This window comes from Anolis carolinensis, unplaced genomic scaffold, assembly GCF_035594765.1.
Source record: "Anolis carolinensis isolate JA03-04 unplaced genomic scaffold, rAnoCar3.1.pri scaffold_12, whole genome shotgun sequence".
Taxonomy (NCBI): Eukaryota; Metazoa; Chordata; class Lepidosauria; order Squamata; family Dactyloidae; genus Anolis; species Anolis carolinensis.
In genome coordinates this window covers 20,807,784-20,825,735 of record NW_026943823.1, presented here as the reverse complement: position 1 = coordinate 20,825,735, position 17,952 = coordinate 20,807,784, and the positions used below count along the sequence as shown (strand labels likewise).

The window sequence follows — 17,952 nt, the reverse complement described above, 5'->3', positions numbered from 1 at the left end:
CCTTTGCATCTCCAGGTGCCTGGAGAAATTAGCCAGGAAGAGCAGTTAATTGGAAGGGAGTCTCCCTTGTCTGGGTCAGATGTTCTCAGCTCACCTGAGAATGCGGGTTTTAATTGGAGAGAATTTCTGAATCGTGAGAGAAGTGTTAAACAAGGCCTTCGTAGAAGTCAACGTCTGGCGTCCCGAGGGGATAATGGTTAGAGTTCCCATGGGAACTTTTTGGGAGTATTGCTCTCCCTACTTGGGATTCAGTTTAGGATCCTTAAAAGTGTTTTGCACTGTAGATTCTTTGCGGTGTCAACGTTGCTTTATTGGAGAGAGGTATCTCCGTTTCTAGCTCCAGTTTCCAAGCCAAGTATTTCCAGTTCCAGTTTCAGTCGGGCCGAGCTGAGCTGCGACTCTCGAGTAGACCTTGATTTTACTCCGGTTGTTATTTCCTTGTTCCTGTTTCAAGTTTGCCTCTGCTTTGACAACTTTGCTGCCTTGATCACTACGAAGTATCGCCAGTGGATTGAACTCTGCTTCCTGCCAACCTTGTTTCCTTGTTGCAATTCATGGACTTGGGAGAGCTAACGAGTTCTCATTGTAGATTGTAATATTGGACCTTTCCTTTTACCCATCTGGGATCATTATTGACTTTTCAGAAAGAACTATTTCCTTCTCAAACTCTATAACTATTTTCATCTGGATATATATTCGTTTTAATAAAGATATTATATGTTATATTGACTCCTGTCTGGTTTTCGAGGACTCACGCTGCCTTGGGGTGTAACAGTAATCTACTTTCTGGATAACCCTCGTACACTCCACTTGCTTCACTTCCAACAGAATCTCTGAAGATGCCATTGGCCACAGATGCAGGAGAAATGTCAGGAGAGAATGCTGCTGGAACATGGCCAGACAGTCCACAAAACTCAAACCCAGGGATTCCAGCCATGAAAGCCTACAATGACACATTAAAGACACTCCTGTTTGTATGGTCTGCGTGTGTGAGGGAGGCGCCATGCTCACCTAGGCTGCCCTTCCAGCTCCGGTCCTCGCGCCGCTCCTCCGGGATGGGAGTGCTGCTGAGGGCGGAGGAGGAGGAGAGCGGGGCCGGGCCCGAGGAAGAGGAAGCGCCCGCGTTGGAGATGGACATCAGCGACTTGGCCGGGCGCATGGAGGAGAGCGGCTCGGCCCTGCCGGCCTCCTTGCGGGAGCGCTGCTGCAGCACCTTGATCATGGCGTCCTTCTCGATGATCTGCGCATGCAGCGTCTTGATCCTGGAAGGGGAAGACACCCGTTAGTTGCCGGTCTCAGAACATGCAAAGCTGAAAGCTATTTAATACCTACACACATAAAAAAGTGAAAATATGTATGTGTGTGTGGCCACTTCCACAAATAGCTCTAGCTCCCACGACTCAGGGGACACCAATGGCCTTCCCTCCAACGACATTGCAGGTTATAGCGAGTGCCATAAACATGTCCAAGAGCCCTGCCCATGTCCCTCCACAAACACCATCCTGCCCATCACCCAAGTGAAGGCTTTCATGCAGGGACCATTTCACCCTAGATGTTCTGTTTTGCCTCCAGAATGGACATCCCAGGCTTCCTTAATTTGCATGACCGCGCCCACTACCTCTCCCTTAACCCTTTCCTATGGCACACAGTTAACAGAGGAATTGACCAGCAACTGAACAAAAGGTTTGGGGAGAATTCACCAAGATTTACAGGAGTTGTACGTGACCAACATCCAGAGAGCACTGTGAACCTACACTTGCCATGGATGATGGGACTTGCAGTACTTTTACTGATACTGTGACCCCCATTGACAATGGACTGGGACCAAACTTGGCACAGAGAAGCCCCATGCCCAACTGAACATACTGAAGGGGTTAGTGGGAATGGACCTTGATTTCGGGAGTTATAGTTCACCCTTATCCAGAAAGCACTGAACCCAGGTGACATCTGATCCGGACCAAACTTGGCAACACAGACCCAACATGGCCAACTGTGCATACAGGCCTGGTTTGCAGGTGACTGACCTGGGATCTGGGAGTTGTAGTTCACCCTTACCCAGACAGCACTGAACCCAGCTGACATCTGATCTGGACCAAACTTTCAATGTGTTTTGATGTTTGAAAAGTATTTATGACAACGGCTGGAACTGTCCTTGTTGAAGGATGCAAAGAAAGCGGGGTCTGACCTGCCCTCCATGTCCAGGCACCTCCGGTTGGCCATCAGGATCTCCTCCTCTTCCTTCTGGATCCGGGCCTCCAGCGAAGTGTCGTAGCTGGCGCTGGGCGAGTGGCCGATGGCCGTGGAGGTGTCCCTGCGGCCGAAGGGGAAGAGCGGTCAGTCACAGAATAATCACAGAATGATAGAGTTGGAAGAGACCCCATGGGCCATCTAGTCCAACCCCATTCTGCCATGCAGGAAAAGAACACAGCCTCCCCAACACATGGCCACCCAGCCTGTTTTAAAGCCTCCAAGAAAGAAGCTTCCACTAATGGAGCAGCTCTTGAATATTTTATTTATTTATTATTTATTTACAGTATTTATATTCCGCCCTTCTTTCTCACCCCGAAGGGGACTCAGGGCGGATTACGATGAACACATATATGGCAAACATTCAATGCCAACAGACAAACAACATACATTAGACAGACTCAGAGGCATTTTTAACATTTTTCCAGCTTCACGATTCCGGCCACAGGGGGAGCTGTTGCTTCACTGTCCAGTCGTGTCTGTACTTCCTCATTCCTTTCCTCATGTTTTGCTGGCAGTTTTATGGTGTTGTAAATTAGCCTCCCGCATAAAGTGTCCCTAAATTTCCCTAATTGACAGATGCAACTGTCTTTTGGGGCTGCATAGGTCAACAGCAAGCCAGGGCTATTAATGGTCGGAGGCTTAACCTGACCCGGGCTTCGAACTCATGGCCTATCGGTCAGTAGTGATTTATAGCAGCTGGTTACTAGCCAGCTGCGCCACAGCCCGGCCCCTTTTTATTTAAAGACCCTAAAAATTCCTTACTTAGATGACCCTTACTCAAAAATCTTGTTTTTCCATGAAAGTGTTGACAGGACATGTTCTGCCTGACATTTGCTCTTTGCTCACAATATAAGGTCATGCAAACTGCAGTAATGGTTTGGCTGCTGGATGATGCATACGTGGGATGAACTATGAACATGTCACCTGAGGACAGTGCATACGTGGAGCAAACTATGGACACTTCACCTGATGTGATGAGTAATGAGTTATATAAGTTACAAGGCAACTACGCATGTCCAAAAGGATTATAATAGTCAGCAAATTCCATGGTCAGTTAGCTTTCTGCGCATGCTTCTGTAAAATTGTATAAATTGGAAAGCCACTACAGGCAAGGTGTGGCATTGCGTTTTATGGGCATTAGCTAACATAATAATAATAATAATAATAATAATAATAATAATAATAATAATAATAATAATAATAATTTTATTCTTATACCCCGCCCCATCTCCCCGAAGGGACTAGGGGCGGCTTACATGGGGCCAAGCCTGAATAGAACAATAAAAACAAGACAAGAAACCAATGAAACCAATAATCAAACCATAAAAACAAGTTATAAAACCACATACAAGATAAAATGTTAAATTCATGGATAAAGTTCAAAGAATCTAGGCCAAAGTGCTAAGAGTGCAAATAAATCATATCATCAAGGGAAGGAGGTTACATTGTCATCTGCTCTTGGCCAAAAGTAAACTATCTTGAAGACAACTTCTGCTGTCAGTCTGCTTTCTTCACCCACGTTCAAACAAAATTCTGCAACACCACCAGACTCTGAGGCAGAGAGTTCCACTGCTGAACGGCTCTTCTTACAGTCAGGACATTCTTCCTCATATTCAAATGGAATCTCGTTCCCTGTCATTTATTTATTTACAGTATTTATATTCTGCCCTTCTTTCCCACCTCGAAGGGGACTCAGGGTGGATCACATTGTACACATAAAAGGCAAACTTTCAGTGCCATATAAACATAGAACAGAGACAGAGACAGACGCAGAGGCAATTCCTGAGGGAATGCTTGATTCCGGCCACAGGGGGAGCAGATGAAGAAGAGGAAGCACTGGGGAGAAGCACCCTTTGGGTTCAATTGATTAACCCATTACAGATCCACCTAATAGTAGCATTACCTGGCCCACATTGCACTCCTTTGCTTACCTCTGAGCAGCCACGGAGGCCGCGGCGTCCAGGGCGAACTGGCGCATGACGCTCTCCTCCAGGTACTTCTGCTCCCACTTGGTCATGTCCGCTTCCAGGGCCAGGATGCGCTCCTCTTTCTCCCGCAGGAGCTCCATCAAGGCGGCTGCGTTGTACTCCGAGGCGCCGGACGGCTGTGAGCTGCCTTGGCGCTGCGGAAAGTAAGGCAGGCAGGACCAGAGAGTGGTCAAGCGACAGCGATGCCCAGGCTGCGCACCTATGGAGAGGTGCTAATCCACTGTATTGATCAATTAGAGAAGAACTGAATGCTTTTGATGGGATCTGTAGGCCCTCCGTATGTTGGAAATAGCAACCTTCCAAGCCTTCACTATGTGTTTGTTAATGTACATCCGAGGGCTATCCAGAAAGTAGATTACGTTTTGGAAGTAAAAATGAACAAAGTATAGGAGAAAACATTTACCACATGCAGTTGAAAGCCAGACCCAAATACCACGTCTCAACATAGTCGCCATTCAAATCTAGGCACTTATCATAGCGATAAAAGAGTTTGGAAAGTCCTTCCCCACCAAACTTTGCCACTTGGCTTGCATCCCGCAGCTGCGCATGTGCATGCGCTCAACTTTTCCCCACGCTCGTCCTGGATCGCTTTTCTGTTTTACAAATGCTTGCAAGGAAGGTTTTGGCGACCATTTTTTTGGGACAGGAAAGGTGTGCTTCTTGCAAAACCTTAGAAGAGTGATCCAGGACACGTGTGGGGGAAAGCTGAGCACATGCACATGCGCAGGTGCGAGAAGGGACGCCCGCCTGGTTGAGGACGCAAGCCAAGCGGCAAAGTTTGGTGGGGAAGGACTTTCCAAACTTGTTTATCGCTATGAGAAGTGTCTAGATTTCAATGGGGACTATGTTGAGAAGTGGTATTTGGGTGTGACTTTCAACTGCATATGGTACATGTTTTCTCTTATACTTTGTTCTTTTTTAATTCCAAAACGTAATCTATTTTCTGGATAGCCCTCGTATTTGCTAACCTGTAGTGTATGTATATGTTGATTTACCAGTTTGACTTACCTCTTTGGTGTGGGAGGGATTATAGACATATGATTGTACTGAGCATGTTCAGACTCAGGACTCCATTTTATATTCACCCACCAAGCCTTTCACTGTTCATTATATAATGTATATTTTTGCTAACCTGTATTCTATGTGTCTGTTGATTTGCCACACTCTTTGGTGTGGAAGGGGTTATAGACATAATAATAATAATAATAATAAAACTTTATTTATACCCCGCCACCATCTCCCCAATGGGGACTCGGGGCGGCTTACATGGGGCCACGCCCAAAACAATACAATGTAAACAGCATATAAAAGAACAGCACACCACAATACAGTAAACAATACAGTAAATAATATCCATTACAAAATAAAACAAGGAGACAATAAAAACAAGGGCAGACCACATGAACTTTAAGTTAAAACTCGGGGTGAGAAAGACATAAAAATAAAAACCACAGCGAACAGGGTCATAAGGGAGTGGGATATTCTGGAGGTTAGATATTAGGGGGAGCAACGGGAAAGAAATATAAAATGGTTACTCTCCAAAAGCGCAGCGAAAGAGCCATGTTTTCAAGTCTTTCTTGAAGGCTGCTAGTGTGGGGGCTTGCCTAATCTCCGCGGGCAGAGAATTCCACAATCGGGGGGCCACAGCAGAAAAGGCCCTCTCCCTTGTTCCCACAAGGCGGGTCTGGGATATCGGGAGTGGGGACAGGAGAGCTTCCCCTGATGAGCGAAGGGATCGTGTGATTGTACTGAGCATGTTCAGACTCAGGACTCCATTTTATATTCACCTCGCAAGCCTTTCACTGTTCATTATTTAATGTATATTTTTGCTAATCAGTATTCTATGTGTCTGTCAATTTGCCACACTCTTTGGTGTGGGAGGGGTTATAGACATGTGATTGTACTGAGCATGTTCAGGCTCAGGACTCCATTTTGTTATTAGTATGTGTTTGTACTTCAATTGAGAGGTATGTTCTTGGACTTCAATAGAATCAGTCTGCCTTACAGACTGCCTCAGTGGAGGTGGATGCATGTATGTATGCTTTTAGAGACTTCAACAACATCATTCTTAATCAGTAGACCATAGTCCAAAGTATAATTGCACTCACTGAAATCCAAAGTCATACTGTATCCAACAACAACAACAACAATAACCCCGTGCTTGCATTACCTGCTGCATCCGGAGGGACTCCAGCTCCCTCTCCAGCCGAGTCCGGAGTCGGTGCTCCAGCTGTTCGCGCTTTTCACAGGCCGCCTGCAGCTGGACCAGCGCCTGCTGCATCTTCTCGACCTTCTCAACATAAACCTGCTTCTTCTTCAGCTAAAGAGAGAGAAAGAAATAACAAGCAGGGTGTCAAGCCGTCTTGACACTGAGACACATTCCCATGACATTGTCTGGCTTTGGCATTTGGGACAGAGTTCTTGGAAATGTAGTTTGGGAAGGTACGGAGCCCTGTGGCAGAGAATTGTTTCATTTTCACTTGTTGTATTTTATATGTCACACCTTGAGTGTTCTGTGAGCTGCCCCGAGTCCCTTAGGGAGATGGTGGCAGGATATAAATAATAATAATAATAATAATAATAATAATAATAATAATATGACACAGCAAACAAGATAGACATGCTGGATTTCGTATCACAAAATCACAAGTCGAACACTTCCCAAGTGTCTAGGATTGATTATTATTATTATTATTATTATTATTATTATTATTATTATTATTATTGTATGACACAGCAAACAAGATAGACATGCTGGATTTCGTATCACAAAATCACAAGTCGAACACTTCCCAAGTGTCTAGGATTGATTATTATTATTATTATTATTATTATTATTATTATTATTATTGTATGACACAGCAAACAAGATAGACATGCTGGATTTCGTATCACAAAATCACAAGTCGAACACTTCCCAAGTGTCTAGGATTTATTATTATTATTATTATTATTATTATTATTATTATTATTATTGTATGACACAGCAAACAAGATAGATATGCTGGATTACGTATCACAAAATCACAAGTCGAACACTTCCCAAGTGTCTAGGACTGTGTGATGTATTTATTATTATTATTGTTATTATTATTATTATATGACACAGCAAACAAGATAGATATGCTGGATTTTGTATCACAAAACCACAAGTCGAACACTTCCCAAGTGTCTAGGACTGTGTGATGTATTTTCGGATATGCTGGATTTCATTATTATTAAAATCAGTAGGTGTATGAATATTTCTGAAACTTGGAGGGAATGATCTCCTGTTATCTTGTGTCATTGTAGAGAAAATTCAAGGAGATTGGTCTTGGGAGTTTTTTAAATTGTTTTCAAAAACTTTGAAAATCCCCAAAAATCCGTGGATAAGTGAAACGTTCTGAAACTTGATGGACTCACAGTGATCAATGTGTTCTATAATTGTAGCAAGTTTCATGCCAACAGCTCTAACAATGAGGGAGAAAGGCACCCCTGAATTTTCCTGACTTGAGCAATTACTGTAACAAAATTCCGTTACTCTCGTTATAGTAATGAGATTTTCACTAACGACACTTTAGAACAATGATGGTGCTTGGTGTGTCAAAATTCACTAAAAAACCTAGCATGACTTGGGTGGTGTGTCACTTTGAGGAAAAAAAAACATAATTTCGCAATATGTATAGTTTAAATAACAAAAATATATAATTGTAAATATATAACTGGATTTAATAAATCAGAAACTATTTACTACCATTATTTCCACGTACAACAATCTATGGCACCTCTTGCAGTTTCCATGCTGATTTCTCTCTATTCTAGTTTCAATGTAGTCATGAATAATGAATAATAATATAATAATAATATAATAGTAATATTATAATAATATACTACACGAATAATAGAATAATAGAATGAACACATATGAGTGATGGCATCAGGGCAGTGGACAAAACAACAAAACTACAGGCCCCCCAACCTCGAAATTTGACAACACAACCCATCATTCACGGCTCTAGGTTGATACAACAAAAAGAAAAGAAAAATAAAGTTCTAATTACAGGGAGAGGAATAATAGTTTTTATTCAATTGCTGCCAGTTTGAAGGCTAAGCTCTGCCCACTTGGTCTCCTAGCAACCTATTCAGCCCAGGGGACAGGCAGACTTAGGCCTCACTTAGGCTTCTTCCACAGATTATCAGATTTTAACTGGATTATATGGCAGTGTAGACTCCAGGCCCTTCCACACAGCTATATAACCCATTTAGAATCTTATATTATCTGCTTTGAACTGGATTATCTTGAGTCCACACTGCCATATAATCCACTTCAGTGTGCATACTAAACATAAAGACAACCATACAACAGGCATTCAATACCACCACTACCTCAACAATTTCTCACCAACACCACCAGACAACGGCACAGCAACGCGTGACCGGGCACAGCTAGTAGAATAATAATAGAATGATGTGTGTGTGTGTGTGTGTGTGTGTGTATGTATGTATATATTGTATACAAATAACTAGTGGAGGCTTGAGAAGGTTGCTATTTCCAACACTCCAAAGAGTCACCACTCCTGCACAGAGAATCATGGAGCTGGAGCTGAGAGAGGGAGCTCATCCACACTCTCCCCGGGTGGGATCCGAACCTGGCAGCTTTCAGGTCAGCAACCCAACCTTCAAGTCACGAGGCTTTTATCCCCTAGGCCACCGGAGGCTCCAAGCCAGAATAATAATAGAATGATATAATATATATAAAAGTGTAATGTGCATAATTCCCATGGAGTAAACAACAAAACCACTGGACCAAACCACACCAAATTTGGCCACAAAAGACATTAGTCATCCAATCAATCTGCATGCGGCAACGTGTCAGCAAAAATGGCTAGGCGTGTCAGTGCTGACACGCGTGTCATAGGTTGGCCATCACTGCTTAAGAAACACTTTAGAAACAAAACGCCATCGTCTCCCTAATTTTGTAATGATTTTTGAAACATTTCTTTCATGGATTGCACAGGCCTATGGAGTGTCTCAGGTATGCCTCATCCCTCTCGGTCTCAACTGCAAAGCAAACAGAATGAAAAATCCACGGTTTCTCCTTCGTTCCGATTTTAGCGGCTTGTAGCCCCGTTCTGTCCAGAATTGCCCCATTTTCCGAGGCAGCCGAAGGCAGATGGTTTTGATTAACATCATCCAAAGTCTGAGCATGTTTCTGGAAGTGGAAACAGCCTTTCTCGAAGTCTGCCAAGACTCAGCAGGGGAGTTTGGCGGAAGAAGGGCCGTGCGGATGACGTTAATCTTTTCTCTGCGGTACGGCATTCTTTTGCTTTTGGGGAAAACACCCCACATAGAGATGGGAGGGGGACATAGGAGTTGTAGTTTTACAAGGTCTTTCGTTTTCTTGGCCAAAGAGAAGGATTCCAAAGCATTCGACCACAGCAGTTAAAAAGTGCTGCCAAACTGCATTCATTCCACCCAAGGCTCTGGGAGACCAGGGTTCAAATGCTGACTCCGCCATGGAAAGCCTTGGCCAAGTCCCGTTCTCTCAGCCTTGGAAGAAAAGCAGGGTCAAAGCTCCTCTAAATAATAAACCCTGCGGAGAAAATCCCATGACGGATTAACTTCAGGGTAGGGGTGTGCAGTTTGATTAAACTCCGTTCTGTTTTCGGTGTCCAGATTTCGGTAGATCCCCAGATCCATTTTTAGGGTTTCCCTAAGTATTATTTATTTTATTTATTCACAGTATTTATATTCCGCCCTTCTCACCCCGAAGGGAACTCAGGGTGGATAATATATATATATTATCTGGACACCGAAAACAGAACGGAGTTTAATCAAACTGCACACCCCTACCCTGAAGTTAATCCGTCATGGGATTTTCTCCGCAGGGTTTATTATTTAGAGGAGCTTTGACCCTGCCTTTCTTCCAAGGCTGAGAGAACGGGACTTGGCCAAGGCTTTCCATGGCGGAGTCAGCATTTGAACCCTGGTCTCCCAGAGCCTTGGGTGGAATGAATGCAGTTTGGCAGCACTTTTTAACTGCTGTGGTCGAATGCTTTGGAATCCTTCTCTTTGGCCGAGAAAACTAAAGACCTTGTAAAACTACAACTCCTATGTCCCCCTCCTTTTTATATATATATATATATATATATATATATATATATATATATATGGTAATGAAATTTCAGTCTAGGACAAAACAACAAAACAACACATCTCAGAAACACTAAACTTGGCAGCACAACCCCTCATCCATGCCTCTACGTTCATACAACAAAAAGAAAAGAAAAATAAAGTCCTAATTAGAGGGAGAGGAAGAATTGTTTCTATCCAATTGCTGCCCACTCAGCCCAGGGAACAGGCAGAGTTAGGCCTCACTTAGGCCTCTTCCACACTGCCTATAAAATAGATTATCAGATTTGAACTGGATTATATGGCAGTGTAGACTCAAGGCCCTTCCACACAGCTATATAACCCGTTTATAATGGACTTAATGTCCTTTACCCTTTACCTTAACTACCACCAACTCCTCAATACTTTATTTCCCATACCACCATACTTCCACAGCAACGCGTGGCCGGGCACAGCTAGTTACACATATAAGGCAAACATTCAATGCCTTAACATAGAACAAAGACAGAGACAAACACAGGCTCCGAGCTGGCCTCGAACTCATGACCTCTTGGTCAGAGTGATTTGTTGCAGCTGGCTGCTCACCAGCCTGCGCCACAGCCCGGGCCTGTAAGTAGGGAAAACTTATGCACACAACAACAACAACAACAACACTCAGCAGCAAATTACAATAGGACATAACTAATATTCCACTAGAATAAGAAAGCTTCTGAGGAGTAAAGCAAGCTATTGCATTTCTTGACTTCACAGATGGAGGCGGTAAGAGTTGGATTTTAATCTTGGACATTCTTAAAATTTTATATAATGTGATTTTATTTTGTAATGGTATTTGTTTTATATGAAGTGTTGTTTTGTAGATTGTTTTATATGAATTGTTGTTTTTACATTGTTTTTAGGTATTGAATTTTTGCCTATTTACTGTAAGCCGCTTTGAGTCTCTTCGGAGAGAAAGGCGGGGTAGAAGTGATGCAAATAAATAAATAAATATAAATAAGAGTTGCTAAGGAGCAAGAACTCTGGCCGGGAAGGAATTGCATTTGCTGGATGTGGAAGCTGGGGATAATATGTAACACGAGAAGAGAGGGACAAAGAAGCAGCTTAATTGGAAACAATAGCATTTCCTGAATGCGACTTTGTTGGAAAAGACAATCGTTCTTGGCAAAAAGAGAAGCAGTTGGGAAGGAAGGAAACCGCATTCCATCAAGGAAGCCAAGGCTGCCCAGACTTTGCAAGAACTGAGCAAAGGACTGGATTTCTTGGGCACTTGCAAGTCTCTTGTTCACTGGGTTGAAGTTGTTGTTTTTGTTTGTTTACACCCTGCTTTTATCTCGATTGAGACAAATAACAAAACCCCGAAAACGACACCAAGAGAGACAGCCATTTTAAAATGGGAATTAGAAAAGGAGAAAGGCCTGATGGGTTTTATATATGAGAAACTAGCTGTGCCCGGCCACGCGTTGCTGTGGCAAAGTGGTGGTGGTATTGGTTAAAAATTGTTGTGTAATTTTTATTTGACGTTATTTGCATTTTTTAATTAATTTTATTGTAAGTTATATTTTTATTTATTACATTTTATTATTGTCTTGTATTCTTTTTAGTTATTTTCTGTTATTATAGTATTTTATTGTATTAATTTTTAGTGTTTTTTATTATTTTTTATTGGGTTGCTAGGAGACCAAGTTGGAGGAGCTTAGCCTTCTAACTGGCAGAAATTGAATAAAAGCAATTATTCCTCTCTCTCAAATTAGGACTTTATTTTTCTTTTCTTTTTGTTGTATCAACCTAGAGGCATGGATGATGGGTTGGGTTGTCAAATTTTGAGGTTGGGGGGGGGCCTGTAGTTTTGTTGTTTTGTCGGTCGCCGTGATGCCATCACTCTTTTATATATATAGATGTGTATACTGAAATGGTGATGGATTGTTATTATTCCACTGGTGTTTACAATATAAACATATTTAAAAAAAACCAAGAGAGACAGCTACAGAGATGCAACTATATGCCACACACACATCTCTAAATGCAGGATTTGGTTCATTTTTTTAAAAGGCAATTAAAGATTTCAGGGCAATAATATATACTTTCAACCCAGTGCTCTAGAGATATGGCAATTTTGCAATTTTGCAAAGTCTGTTCCCAAACAAGGCGCCTCTATGCCTGTACCGCCTGGAGTGCCAAGCCCATCTTGGTTACGCTTTCCGCTTACGACCGAGTCCCTCTCTGTTTGCTTGTTTTAAAATAAAAAGTTGCAACCCTCAAAAACCACCTCTGGAAAATTACTCCCAGACCAAAATGGAGAGTTAAGGAAAGCAGTTGCAAAACAACCCAGATGTTTTCCTGTTGCTGCAAATGGACAATGCGTTGGAATCACTCCGCTTGTGGCCCAGCTATGGAGGTGTCCCCCAGAAAGCTGCCCAAAGTGGTCTATAACACTATGCAACTCAATTTGTATTCCTGGGTTGAAATACCATTTCCTAATTGGTTCTATCATAAAATATGGGGAAAGTTGATTAAACTGCCAAAACTTGGTTTTTGATGTTTTGCAAACATCATGTTATACAACAAATTTGACAGAAAAAGTAGTTCAATACGCAGTAATGTTATGTTGTAATTACTGTATTGACGAATTTAGCACCAAAATATCACAATATATTGAAAACATTGACTACAAAAATAGCTTGGATAAGCAAAGCTTGGATAAGTGAGACTCTACTGTATTATTATTATATTATATTTAGATCCAGCTTTTTCACTCCATACGGAGACTCAAAGTGGCTCACAACTAAAAGCATTTCAGTACAACTGAATATACAAATACTAGTTGTGCCCGGTCACGCGTTGCTGTGGCGTTGTCTGGTGGTGTTGGTGAGAAATTGTTGAGGTAGTGGTAGTGTACACATAAGGTTGTGTACAAAGTTATGAGTATTTAACTAATTTGAAGCACTCAAGTATTGAATGTCTGTTGTATGGTTGTCTTTATGTTTAGTATGCACACTGAAGTGTATTATATGGCAGTGTGGACTCAAGATAATCCAGTTCAAAGCAGATAATATAAGATTATAAATGGGTTATATAGCTGTGTGGAAGGGCCTTGAGTCTACACTGCCATATAATCCAGTTAAAATCTGATAATCTGTGGAAGAGGCCTAAGTGAGGCCTAAGTCTGCCTGTCTCCTGGGCTGAGTAGGTTGATAGGAGACCAAGTGGGCGGAGCTTAGCCTTCAAACTGACAGCAATTGGATAAAAACTATTATTCCTCTCCCTGTAATTAGGACTTTATTTTTCTTTTCTTTTTGTTGTATCAACCTAGAGCCGTGAATGATGGGTTGTGTTGTCAAATTTTGAGGTTGGGGGGCCTGTAGTTTTGTTGTTTTGTCCGCTGCCCTGATGCCATCACTCTTTTATATATATAGATTAAAACAGTATGAAACAATATTAATATCAAAACAATCCAGGTTGAAACCACAAAAGCATAAAAATCACATCACATCAAAGCGGCTTTCTCTACTGATTCCTTCGATCCAGGGAGCGACTTACTTCTTAAATATAAATAAATACAGTAGAGTCTCACTTATCCAAGCCTCGCTTATCCAAGCCTCTGGATTATCCAAGCCATTTTTGTAGTCGATTTTTTCAATATATCGTGATATTTTGGTGCTAAATTAGTAAATACAGTAATTACAACATAACATTACTGCGTATTGAACTACTTTTTCTGTCCAATTTGTTGTGTAACATGAAGTTTTGTAAAATCATAACCTAATTTGATGTTTAATAGGCTTTTCCTTAATCCCTCCTTATTATCCAAGATATTCACTTATCCAAACTTCTGCCGGCCCGTTTAGCTTGGATAAGTGAGACTGCAGGGGTCCCCAAACTAAGGTCCGTGGGCCGAATGCGGCCCTCCAAGATCATTGACCTGGCCCCTGTCCTAAACTTTAGACTTAGGGTTGATCTAAGTCTGAAACGACTTGAAGGCACACAACAACAACAATCCTAATTTTGGACTATTTCATCATAGTCCAATCCCCCAACAGTCTGAGGGACCATGAACCAGCCCTCCTCCGCTCAAAAAGTTTGAGGACCCCTGCTCTACTGTATATAATACTAATGATGATAATGATACCTCTTCCTCCAGCTTGACCACCTTGGCCTGAGCGTTGTTGAGCGCCTGGTCGCGGATCTCGATGTGCCGCCGCTGCTCCTCGTTGGCGGAGCGGACGCCCACCAGCTCCACCTCCAGCTTCTCCTTCTCCCTCTGGGTCTCTTTATCTTTAGAATAGAATAGCGTTATTGTCATTGTGCTATTGCACAATGAAATTAAATGCCTTCTCCAGCACACATCACAGAAACAACACACTCATCCCTCTACACTCCCATCACCACCGCACAGCTCCCAATGCCACATCAATACGAAGCCATGGAGTTCAGCATAGCCACAGCTCTAGGATAAAAGCTATCCTTCAGTCTGTTTTGTCAGAGTATTTGCAGCGCAGCAGTAGTTGGATGGAAGCAGTGAAAAGCAGAACGAAGAGACACTCAAGAGATGTTGGTAAAACTATTTACAAAGTTTTACTGTATGCAGCAATAATCAACACAAACAGACTTGCAGACGACAGACGAACACAGGACTGCTCTGTTCTCCAACAGAACTTGACTCGAACTCTAGGCAGACAGAACTCAACTGAACAGAACTGAACTGATGCAATCGTTAAGCACAAACACTTGTGTCTGGATACTCCCTAGTTCCAGCCACACATCAAGGTCATCATAGCTTCTTGGCAATTAACTCTTTCCACATTATGGTACAATCTGGACGATGCAATACAAGCATGGCACAAATTGCATTTAAACACTATCAATACACAAAAACCCACATTAACATGTTTGTCCTTGTCTTTGTCACCGTGTACCATTTGCCAGTTGGCAATAATTCAATATGCTGGGTGAGATGAGTCTTTAAAATGCTCTGAGCGTTCTTAAAGTTGTGGGACTTATAAAGTTCTTCCAAAGAAATTGGGCAAACAATGCTTCTCTGTGCAGGAGTGGTGACTCTTTGGAGTGTTGGAAATAGCAACCTTCTCAAGCCTCCACTAGTTATTTGTTTTATAGTATAAGCCGACCCGAATATAAGCCGAAGCACCTAATTCTACCACAAAAAAACCTGGGAAAACATTGAGTGTGGTAAATTTCAGAAATATAGATACCAAAAAATTACATTAGTTGAGGCATCAGTAGGTGTAGTAAAGGTGAGGCCGTGGACCATATTTCAGTTCTTGCAGACTATTGGTGGTCCATGGACCACAGGCTGGGAACCACTGCTCTAGCTGCAAAGTATTAGCGTTGTCTTTGCTCTCCCGTGAACTGTTTTGAATGCAAAACATTACTGCATGAAATGTGGCATACATTCATACCTTCACTTTTGCTGGTTTCTGGCGTATATAGAGTTGTTAATGTAAGAGTAAACTTGGACTCACTTTGTGCAAAGAGCTGGGAGATGGTTTTCCGGTTGTCCTCAGAGCCTTCGAATTCTTTCTCCGCCAGCTGCTTGTTGGCTGTATCCATGCGCTCTGCAAGGAAAGCCAAGGGGTATTTAAGTACCGTATATACTCGAGTATAAGCTGACCCTAATATAAGCCAAGGCACCTAATTTTACCAAAAAAAACGGGAAACGTATTGACTCGAGTATAAGACGAGGGTGGAAAATGCAGCAGCTACTGGTAAATTTCAAAATGAAAATAGATCCCAATGAAATTATTTTGTGGCATCAGTAGGTTAAAGGTTTTTGAATATTTACCATATTTCAAAGAAAAACAGTAAACTAGCTCTGTAACAATAACTTAATAATAATAATAACACTTCATTTGTACCCTGCCCTATCTCCCCATGGACTCAGGCCAGCTTCCAACATAGTAACAGGCAAACATTCAATGCCTACATAAACAATGCAGAGCTAGATATAGATATACATAATTATAGATACTAATTTCACATATGCATTTCCCCTTGAAATGTTTGCAAATCGTCTCTCTATATATGTGCATTTTCTTCCTGCAATATTTGCAAGCCCTATATATTTATCTTTATATCTATCTAGAAATCTCTGTGTATGTATGCATTTCCCCTGCAATATTTACAAGACCTATATATCTATATTCATATATATCTAGCTAGACATCTCCCTCTATATAGATAATTATATCTGCATAGGATTTGCAAAGACTTGCAAACATGTGAGATGAAATTCATATATAAAATAATGTATACACATAGGATACAGATATACAGGTACATGGAAATCTCTAGATATCTATATGTATACTAGCTGTGCCCGGCCACGCGTTGCTGTGGCATTGTCTGGTGGTGTTGGTGAGAAATTGTTGAGGTAGTGGTGGTACTGAATGTCTGTTGTATGGTTGTCTTTATGTTTAGTATGCACACTGAAGTGGATTATATGGCAGTGTGGAGTCAAGATAATCCAGTTCAAAGCAGATAATATAAGATTCTAAATGGGTTATATAGCTGTGTGGAAGGGCCTTGAGTCTACACTGCCATATAATCCAGTTAAAATCTGATAATCTGTGGAAGAGGCCTAAGTGAGGCCTAACTGTGCCTGTCCCTGGGCTGAGTAGGTTGATAGGAGACCAAGTGGGCGGAGCTTAGCCTTCAAACTGACAGCAATTGGATAAAAACTATTATTCCTCTCCCTGTAATTAGGACTTTATTTTTCTTTTCTTTTTGTTGTATCTACCTAGAGCTGTGAATGATGGGTTGTGTTGTCAAATTTCGAGGTTGGGGAGCCTGTAGTTTTGTGGTTTTGTCTGCTGCCCTGATGCCATCACTCTTTTATATATACAGATAGGATTTGCAAAGACTTGCAAACATATGAGGGGGAAATTCATATATAAAACTAATGTAGATAGATACAAATATAAAGGTACATAGGGATTGCAAAGGCTTGCAGGGGAAATGTTTATGTATTTGTAGTAGAGATTAACAAATATTTCAGGGGGAAATGCTTTTATAAGATTAATGGGTATATATATATTCTTCTTCCTGACTTGCAAGGGCTTATCTCCCTTTTCAAAACATTCCCTTGATTAAGAGCAAGGGAGGCTTTGCAAAAGAAAACACACTGATAAGGGAGGAGAAGAGAAATAGATCACATATTGGAAGCAATAGCCCCGATTATAAGCTGGGGGAAGCTTTTTCAGCTCATAAAAAGGGCTGAAAAACGGCTTATCTTCGAGTATATATGATAGCTTGATTCAGCCGACTTACACCCCACTTGGATTTAAGGCAGGATGTGCATTCAACCCATAACATTACATGCGGCTTTGGAGTTACGATACATTTTCCAAATCGTTCTCTTCCAGATGTTTGGGGCTTTGGTTCCTAAAATTCCTGACAACCGGCCAAGAGAAACGCAGCCAAAAGTTGAGAAACGAGGCTCATAAGGGCTGTCGCTGGAACGCAACTCAGATTTCAACATCTTTTAAACGAAAGCTTCTAGGATGCCATAGCAGTGAAAATTGTGTCAAACTGGATCAGTTCAATAGTGTAGATGCATCCTATCGGAAAGAGATACCTGCCTTTGTTGAAGCCT

At 41.8% G+C, this 17,952-nt stretch overlaps 1 protein-coding gene across 2 annotated transcripts in view; it reads right to left on the bottom strand.

The window, feature by feature from the left end:
• Window positions 1-17,952, bottom strand: part of amot (angiomotin) — a 48,938-nt gene that overhangs the window by 4,748 nt on the left and 26,238 nt on the right. For both annotated transcript variants that reach the window (XM_062964044.1, XM_003226852.4), the window contains 6 exons: window positions 15,824-15,916; window positions 14,473-14,618; window positions 6,409-6,558; window positions 4,182-4,372; window positions 2,186-2,311; window positions 1,012-1,262 (listed from right to left, as the gene is read on the bottom strand). In XM_062964044.1, coding sequence (XP_062820114.1) covers window positions 1,012-1,262; window positions 2,186-2,311; window positions 4,182-4,372; window positions 6,409-6,558; window positions 14,473-14,618; window positions 15,824-15,916 — 957 coding nt within the window. The remainder of the gene's footprint in view (window positions 1-1,011; window positions 1,263-2,185; window positions 2,312-4,181; window positions 4,373-6,408; window positions 6,559-14,472; window positions 14,619-15,823; window positions 15,917-17,952) is intronic.